At 41.8% G+C, this 9,827-nt stretch overlaps 1 protein-coding gene across 1 annotated transcript in view; it reads right to left on the reverse strand.

Moving 5' to 3' along the window:
• Positions 1 to 831: 831 nt before the first annotated feature.
• Positions 832 to 9,827, reverse strand: part of LOC131370568 (uncharacterized) — a 10,041-nt gene continuing 1,045 nt past the window's right edge. The window contains exons 3-7 of the mRNA XM_058417920.1: positions 9,094 to 9,250; positions 8,377 to 8,582; positions 8,083 to 8,284; positions 3,610 to 3,803; positions 832 to 3,421 (exon numbers count right to left, since the gene is read on the reverse strand). Of these exons, the coding sequence (XP_058273903.1) occupies positions 3,356 to 3,421; positions 3,610 to 3,803; positions 8,083 to 8,284; positions 8,377 to 8,582; positions 9,094 to 9,250 (825 nt within the window). The 3' untranslated portion in view covers positions 832 to 3,355. The remainder of the gene's footprint in view (positions 3,422 to 3,609; positions 3,804 to 8,082; positions 8,285 to 8,376; positions 8,583 to 9,093; positions 9,251 to 9,827) is intronic.

The following is a 9,827-nucleotide window of genomic DNA, read 5'->3' on the forward strand; positions in this document are numbered from 1 at the left end:
CACACACACTCACACTCACTCCTATGGGCAATTTAGAATTAACAATCAACCTAATGTACATGTTTTTGGACTGTGGGAGGAAACCGGAGTACCCGGAGTAAACCCACACAGGCACGGGGAGAACATGCAAACTCCACACAGAAAGGCCCCTGCCTGTTCAAACTCGGGATTCGAACCCAGGACCTTCTTGCTGTGTGCTAACCACTAAGCCACTGTGCTGCCCACACGAACAAAACAATGATGAACAAAACAGATATAAAGCTAAAGAGATTAAACGCTTTCAACAAAAAACAAAAAACATGAAAGGAATCCGAGTAGACCAGTACTTCCCCAATAAACAGAACTTGTGGACTCACCTATGGCCATAATAAAAAGAAAAGAACAGGGACTTTACTCACCAGGAAATATTCCGATTAAAAAAGTTCGTAACCAGAACAAGACAAGATCTGCTGTGTGAAGATGAAGAGAGCGTATAAAACAAACCCTGTAGAACAACGCTAATCGTTTTCCTTTCTTTATTTTTATTCATGACTGATTTTAACATAGCTTCCTTAAATATACGGAAGGGATGTAAGAAAAAGGACAGAATTATATGAATGAATTAAATGAAAACACGTGTGACATTCATACAGGAAACACACAGCGAGAACAAAGATGAAGATAAATGGATGATGGAATGGGATGGAGGAGTGCAGGAGTGGACATTCTCTTTAACAAACACTTTTTACCCGAATCCTACACCACACAGGAAATGATTGCTGGCAGATTAATATTAGTTAAAGCGAAATATGAACCCCATGCAGCATCTAAGCTTACATTAACATCGTCATAAAAACTCACGATCTGGTAGATGTGTGGAGAAGACTGCATGGAACTGAGAGACAATACACACTCTAGAGATCACTTTATTTCGCTAGCTAGACTAGACAGATTTTATTGTTTTAAACATAACCTTCAAAGCTAGTGAAATAACACCTGTCAGTTTTTCAGAGCACTTTTTAGTCAGATGCAAAGTTTTTACTGCAAATCTTAAATCCAGAAGTGCATACTGGCATTTTAATGTTTCTTTACTGAATGATGCTAATTTTATGGAGTCTTTTAGAGTTTTCTGAACCTCTCTTGGAAAAGAGAAGAGAGACGACTTCTCCTGCAGACAGTGGTGGGACCATGGGCAGGTTTTAATCCAGCCACTCTGTCAGTAGTACACTGCCAACGTCGCAAGGGACATCACCAAATCATTAAAGGGAACTGGAGATGGAAATAGTGGAACTACAGACTTTAACTGAGTCCACAGGAAACAGAGGATATTTTGAGAACCTCAAAGTAAAAAAAAACATTAATGATGGATCTATTGGGCACAAAAACACAGGGTGCTGTTGTACGATCACAATTCAAAGGAGCTAACGAAATGGATGCTCCATCACAGTTTTACTTAGGACTGGAAAAAACAGAACGGACAGAACGGCAGATTCATGTACACTGGAAGCACCGCTGGTTCTGGAGGAGCTGCAGGCTGCCTTGAACTCAATAGCAGGAGGAAAAGCGCCTGGAATGGATGGCCTACCAGCGGAATTCTACAAGTTCTTCTGGCAGAAGCTTGGAGAAGAGCTGCTGGAGGTCCTCAACAAAAGCTGCAGAGAAATGTGTCTACCCCTGAGCAGCCGGAAAGCGGTGATCACCCTTCTCCCCAAGAAAGGGGATTTATAGGACATTAAAAACTGGAGTCCAGTGTCACTGTTCTGTACAGACTATAAAATAATGTCAAAAGCATGTTGGCTCAGAGACATCATGGACTCAATAATTCAAGCTGAACAGACGTATTGTGTGCCCAGTAGATCCATCATTGATAATGTTTCCTTGATTCTGTACATTTTGGACATCTCCAGTTCATTGGCAGTTGACCTTGGTCTGATTTCACTGGACCAAGAAAAAACTTTTGATAGGGTTGAGCACCAGAACTTCTGGAAAACTCTGGAGACATTTGGCCTCAGCCCCAGTCTTATAGCACAATGGTAAAGGTGATGTACCAAGATGCTGAAAGTGTACTGAAGATCATTGGAGGGTTAAGCGTTCCTTTTAAAGTAAAACCGGGAATCAGACAAGGCTGCTCATTATCAGGTATGTTGTACACTTTATCAATTGAAATGTTTTTACACAGATTGTGAACTTCTTTAAATGGGTTTATTTTGGGTTTACTTCTTTAAATGGGTTCATCGGGAGGAGGACGAATGGACATTAAGGACAGTTCTCCAGGTCTCACACAAACTCTAGAACTGAAACAGTTCACAACTTTGAGGAGACTAGTGGATACTGCAGAACTGGATTTTAAAGACAAGAGAGCGGTGGCTCAGGAACTCCGGCTACGGTCATTACAGCACATGGAAGCCATTATCGAAAAATGGATCAGCAAGCTGTCTAAAGAGGAACTGAACTTAATCAAGGAATATCATGAGGAAGCAGAAACACCAGATAAAGGTGACCCCTTTCCTGAACTAGAACTATTACCAAAATTTTACCCAACAGTTTTAACGGTTTTACCCAAGGACATGTTTTACCTATTTATGAGGTGAAAAGAAAGAAAAGAAGTTTACAGATGTTGTGTAAAAGCTGTAAATAAAAGAAAGCTGGATGGGAGGACAGATAGATACAGTGTGGAGAAAAACGCTCGGAGTTTTAGATGACATTAAGCCTGTATGGAGAGTGTTGTATAAACTGCCACTTAGGAAATGAGCGGGTGATTTACAGCAGAGAATATTACATGGAGCTGTGGGGGGGTCAATGTTTTAATTTCCAAGTTAAATCCAGATGTTATAAAGACATGTCCCTTCTGTGCTGAAATTGAAACTGTTTTTTCATTGTTGTTTGAAATGCAAACATGGCTGCTGGAAACATGGTCCCAGGTTTCTTTTATCTTTGGAGCTGGTTATAAAAAAAGCTGAAAAACAGAAATGGGAACTGATCGATTTCACTGTAGGAGAAGCAAAAATGGCTATCTACATAAGCTGGAAAAATAAAGTAGAGAAGAAAGGATGGATCAGCCTCATTTCTGTTTTCAGAGCTCTAGTGAAAGCTCGGGTCAAATTAGATTGTAATTTTTTTTTAAAGAAATGAATGATGTGAGTGCCTTTATGCTGAAGTGGTGTTATGCAAATGTCATCTGTTTCACTGATGAAGGTGAATCTCTCCATTAGCGGACTGTTGGTTTGTCTGTGTGTCTAACAGGAACAGAAAACAAAGAACACAGCTTTTCATATAGGTATTGTTCTACATATAATTAATACTACCTGTACATATATGTGTGTGTGTGTGTGTGTGTGTGTGTGGTGCTTTCCTATCATTTTTAAATCTTCAGGTTCTACAGATCTGCACTGTTATCGCCAAACACCAGCTGAGTCAAGCCTTCCACATCTCTTTCTGTTTTCTGTAAAAAAGTAAACATACATTCACAGACTAGTCACAGACAGACAGACAGACAGACAGACAGACAGACAGACAGACAGATAGATAGATAGATAGATAGATAGATAGATAGATAGATAGATAGATAGATAGATAGATAGATAGATAGATAGATAGATAGATAGATAGACATTAATTGGCTGTAATTACCTCCACTTCTCCATAGAGCAGTTCCAGGGCAAAACGAACACTTTTATTTTTATTGGACTCTGAATATTCTGGCATGCTGCTCATTGCTTTCTTCATTGTTTTCTGGATTTTGCTTGAGACTCCAGTCTTCTTCCTATAAATTGTAAATTTCTTGCCTTGAGAGAACCCATTGATATGCACCCGGTTCACAGCACCTGAAATGAGACACCAGTACTATTATTAGGGGGGGAGTGGTGCACCAGTTTACCTGTGTGGTGGAAATATCATTTGTTTGGGTTTAGACTGCTTTATAAATAAATGTTCTGGATTACACATTCAGATTACTAAAACCAACTGGCTGTAATCCAAACCTCTGATTTATTTTGTGTTTTAATTTTTATTGTGTTTTCTGATTTATTATTTGTTTTCTGATTTATTGTTTTCTCATTTTTGTTGTGTTTTCTTATTTATTAATTTGTTTTCTGATTTATTGTGTTTTCTGATTTTTTTTTGTTTTTTGATTTATTTTGTTTTCTGATTTACTTTGTTTTCTTATTTGTTATTGTTTTTTCTTATTTATTTTGTTTTCTGATTTATTTCATTTTCTGATTTATTATTTTGTTTTATAATTTGTTTTGTTTTCTATTTTTATTTTGTTTTCTGATTTATTTTATTTTCTGATTTATTTTGTTTTGTGTCATGTCATGTCATTGTCTCCCGCTTATCTGTAGCCGGGTTGTGGGGGCAGCAGTCTAAGCAGGGATGCCCAGACTTCCCTCTCCCTAGCCACTTCCTCCAGCTCTTCTGGGGAATTCCAAGGTGTTCCCAGGTCAGCTGAGAGACATAGTCCCTCCAGCGTGTTCTGGGTCTTCCCCGGGGTCTCTTTCTGGTGGGGCATGCCCGGAACACCTCTCCTGGGAGACGTCCTGAAGGCATCCGAAACAGATGCCCAAGCCACCTGAACTGGCCCCTTTCGATGTGGAGGAGCAGCGGCTCTACTCTGAGCTCCTCCCGGGTGACAGAGATCTAAGGGAACACCCCGCCACCTTACGAAGGAAACTCATTTTGGCCACCTGTATCCGGGATCTTGTCCTTTCGGTCATGACCCAAAGCTCATTACCATAAGTAAGAGTAGGAACGTAGATTGACTGGTAAATCGAGAGCTTCGACTTTTGGCTCAGCTCCTTCTTCACCACAACAGACCAGTATATAGATCGCAATGCTGCTGCCGCTGCACCAATCCGTCTGTCAATCTCACGCTCCATCCTTCCCTCACTTGTAAACAAAACCCTGAGATATATAAACTCCTCCACTTGAGGGAGGAACACCCCTGCAACCTGGAGGGGACAAACCACCTTTTTCCGGTCGAGAACCATGGCCACGGATTTGGAGGTAATGATCCTCATCCCAGCCACTTCATACTCGGCTGCAAGCTGCCCCAGTGCACGCTGTAATTCCTGGCCTGAAGGAGCCAACAGGACAACATCATCTGCAAAAAGCAGAGATGAAATCCTATAGTCCCCAAACCGGACTCCCTCCACCACCTGGCTGCACCTAGAAATTCTGTTCATAAAAATAATGAACAGAACTGGTGACAAAGGACAGCCTTGACGGAGTCCAACGTGCACTGGGAACAGGTCTGACTTACAGCCGGCAATGCAAACCAAGCTCCTGCTCCGGTCATACAGAGACCGAACAGCCCTTAACAGAGGGCCATGGACCCCATACTCCCAGAGAACCTCTCACAGAATGCCATGAGGGACATGGTTGTATGTCTTCTCCAAGTCCACAAAACACATGTGGACTGGTTGGGCAAACTCCCATGAACAAGCACCTTGTGAAGGGCATAGAGCTGGTCCAGTGTTCCATGACTAGGATGAAAACCACATTGTTCCTCCTGAATCCGAAGTTCAACTCTCCTCTCCTGTACCCTGGAGTAGACTTTCCCTGGGAGGCTGAGGAGTGTGATCCCCCTGTATTTGAAACACACCCTCCAACCCCCCAGTCCAGTGGCACTGTCCCTGACTGCCACACTATGTTGCAGAGACGTGTCAGCCAAGACAGCCCCACAGCATCCAGAGACTTAAGGTACTCAGGGCGAATCTCATGCACTCCTGGCGCCTTGCCACCAAGGTGCTGCTGGACTACATCAGTGACTTCAGCTTGGGTAATGGATGAATCTACCGCTGAGTCCTCAGGCTCTGCTTCCTCTAAGGAAGGCGTGTCAGTGGGATTGGGGAGATCCTCGAAGTATTCCTTCCATCGTCTGACAATATCCCCAGTCAAGGTCAGCAACGCTCCACCAGCACTTTAAACAGTGTTGGCAGAGAGCTGCTTACCCCTTCTGAGGCCCCGGATGGTCTGCCAGATTTTCCCAGAGGCCGACCAATAGTCCTTCTCCATGGCCTCCCAAACTACCCCCAAACCCAAGTTTTTGCTTCCATAACCACCCGGGCTGCAGCTTACTTGGCCTGCCAGTACTCATCAGCTGCCTCTGGGGTCCCACAAGCCAACCAGGCTCGATAGGACTCCTTCTTCAGCTTGACTGCATCCCTTACTTCCAGTGTCCACCACTGGGTTCAGGGATTGCTCCCATGACAGGCACCAGAGACCTTAAGGCCACAGCTCCTGATAGCTGCATCAACAATGGAGGAGGAGAACATGGTCCACTCAGACTCAGTGTCCCCAACCTCCCTCAGAATCTTGTTGAAACTCTTCTGGAGGTGGGAGTTGAAGACCTCCCTAACAGAGGGTTCAGCCAGACATTCCCAACAGACCCCCACAATACGTTTGGGTCTGCCAAGTCTGTCCGGCATCCTCCTCCGCAAGTGGATCCAACTCACCACCAGGTGGTGATCAGTTGACAGCTCAGCCCCTCTCTTCACCCGAGTGTCCAAGACATATGGCCGAAGGTCAGATGACACGACCACAAAGTCAATCATCGACCTCCGGCTTAAGGTGTCCTGGTACCACATGTATTGATGGGCACCCTTATGCTTGAACATGGTGTTCGTTATGGACAGACTGTGGCTAGCACAGAAGTCCAATAACAGAACACCACTCGGGTTCAGATTGGGGGCGCGTTCCTCCCAATCACGCCCCCCCAGGTAACACTGTCATTGCCCACATGGGCGCTGAAGTCCCCCAGTATAACTATGGGGTCCCCAGTCAGGGCCCCTTCCAGCATCCCCTCGTAGGGTCTCCAAGAAGGTTGGGTACTCCACACTGCTGTTCGGCCCATAAGCTGAAACAACAGTGAGACCCCTATCCCCCAGCCGAAGGCACAGGGAAACCACCCTCTCGTTTACCAGGGAAAACTCCGACACATGGTGGCTGAGCTGGGTGGCTATAAGCAAGCCCACCCCAGCCTGCCGCCTCTCACTATGAGGCACTCCAGAGTAGTAGAGGGTCCAACCTCTCTCAAGGAGTTGGGTTCCAGAGCCCAGGCTGTGCGTGGAGGCGAGCCCGATTATCTCTAGCCAGTACCGCTCAGCCTCCCCCACCATCTCAGGCTCCTTCCCCCCAAGTGAGGTGACATTCCATGTCCTAAGAGCCTGTTTCTTTAACCAGGGTTTGGGTCGTCTAGGCCCCCGCCCATGACTGCTACCCAAATCACATAGCACCAGCCCCTTATGCTCCTTCCTGCAGGTGGTGGGCCTATGGGAAGACAGACCTACGTTGCTCTTTCGGGCTGTGCCCGGCCGAGTCCCATAGTCGAAGACTCGGCCACCAGGCGTTCGCCTGCATGCCCCAGCCCCAGGCCTGGCTCCAGGTTATTTTGTTTTCTGATTTGTTATTTTGTTTTCTGATTTGTTTTGTTTTCTGACTTTTATTTTGTTTTCTGATTCATTTTGTTTTTTGATTTTTGTTTTCGGATTTGTTATTTTGTTTTCTGATTTGTTATTGTGTTTTCTGATTTGTTATTGTGTTTTCTGATTTGTTATTGTGTTTTCTGATTTATTTTGTTTTCTGATATATTTTGTTTTCTAACTTATTTTTGTTTTCTGATTTATCTTGTTTTCTGATTTATTATTTTGTTTTCTGATTTTTATTTTGTTTTCTAATTTGTTATTTTGTTTTCTGATTTATTTTGTTTTCTAATTTGTTATTTTGTTTTCTGATTCATTTTGTTTTTTGATTTATTTTGTTTTCTGATTTGTTATTTTGTTTTTTTGATTTATTTTGTTTTTTCAGATTCGGTATTTAGTTTTCTGAATTGTTATAAAGGTTCTCAAGGTTGTTATGTTGTTGTTTTTTATTTATTTTGTTTTGTGATTTATTTTATTTTCTGTTTTGTGATTTATTTTGTTTTCTGTTTAGTTTTTTTTGTTTTCTGATTTATTTTGTTTTCTGATTAGTTTTTTTGTTTTCTGATTTGTTTTTTTTTGTTTTCCGATTTATTTTGTTTTTTCAGATTCGGTATTTAGTTTTCTGAATTGTTATAAAGGTTCTCATTAATCTAGAGATTTAGAGATTAGGAATTTAGAGATTTACCTGAACTGAACTGAATAATCTCTTGGTCCTTTACACTGCAGAACACTCCAGCATGGAGGCTATAGCCAAGTAGCCCACTTTCCACGAGAAACAGGTCTCCTAGCTTTGCGTTTCCAGTGTAATCATCAGAGAAGTTTTTGACAACTTTGAAGCCCTTTGGTTTAGCGCCAGAGGCAATCTTATAGCAGTCCGATGCGGTCGGCTAAAAAGAAACAAATCACCAGTTAAATTCTATATAAAAGCATGAAAAAAACTAAAGCATCATGCAATGATCAAGAAAAGTTATTGTTTTACCTGCAGATAAATTTCCAGAAGCTCCATGACAAACTCAATACAGTTGTAATAAGTATAATTGGTTTCTGGACATTTGCTCATTGCTTCATCAACATTTTCTTTGAATGTCCGAGGGATTCCTCCCTTCTTCCTGTGAACTGTTACTTTGTTCCCTCCACTGAACGTCTCCTCGTTCACCTTGTTTACCGCTGTAGAAAATGTTCCTGCTGTATATAAAACACATGTTAAAATAAACTAACAATAAGATAACTAAACCTTCACACTGATGCGGCAGAGATTACTGGTATATGATGAAAAGCTGTAAATTGACTTCTGGCCTGTGATTGGTCAGAAGGTGCTGATTTATAGTTTTTATAACAGCAGCTCTGTCAGTAGTACAGATGCTTCACATAAACAGATTTTTAAAAAAGTGAGTGTTATGGAAGATGTCAGAAGTGAAGCTGTAAGTAAATTTACTGACATTTTCCGAAGTTTATGCTATAACTAATGCTGTAACTAAATGTTCAGGGGTGATGGACTGCCAGTTTTTATCTGCTATAATATAAGGGAGAACATGCTCGTAAAAACATTTCGGCTGGTGAAGGAAAATAATCAGATCAGTCCACCCCTGCCAATTTACTGTAACTGTTACACACTATTCATTTTTAGTCAGTCATTGTCTTGTGTTTGCTTCATGGTTTATCTTGATCTATTATAACCATTACGAAAGTGCTTTACCATTCAGCTGAACGATCTGTCCATCAGAGTACACTCCAGCGTTCTGGACCTTTGAATCACGTTGCACAATGAACACATCTCCATCCCTGATATCTTTCTCATCGTACTTCTCTTCATACTTTTTTGTGAACACTGAAATTCTTTCCTTTGATTTTGCCTAGAAAAATCAGCCATTTAGTGCATGTTATTGAGTCAGGCTGTAAATCTTTGAAACCTTTACTCTCTTCCAGAATGTGAACTAAAGGCAAGTTTTCATTCATTTTTATTCTTTATTTAAAGGAATCCTGACTGAGCAACAGCCATTTTACTCGATAGAGCATTATTTAATCATGATGTGAGCTTCTGCACAATAATATGTGATTTCTGATTAGACTAATCTTTAGAACACAAACATAAATGAGCAACTGAACTGTAATGTAAATCAGCAGGAAAACACAGGAATCAATGACGTCTGTAGACACACGATTCTCTACACTCAGCAAACCAGGAGTGTCCTGACTAATCTTATAACATCAACTATAAAATAATGTAAGGAAGGTTAAGCAGGATCCATGTGTGAACCACAGGTTTATTAGAAAAGGCAGTATAATCCAAACATTAGGCAAAGCAGAGTCAGGAAACAGGCAGCTATAAATGTTCCAGGTCATGTTACATTTAGATTTTTATAAAAACAAAAGAAGTAAAAGGTAGTTTTATTTCCATTTCCATTTGTGGCATTTGTCACACACACACAC

This window comes from Hemibagrus wyckioides, linkage group LG20 (genome assembly GCF_019097595.1).
Source record: "Hemibagrus wyckioides isolate EC202008001 linkage group LG20, SWU_Hwy_1.0, whole genome shotgun sequence".
Taxonomy (NCBI): Eukaryota; Metazoa; Chordata; class Actinopteri; order Siluriformes; family Bagridae; genus Hemibagrus; species Hemibagrus wyckioides.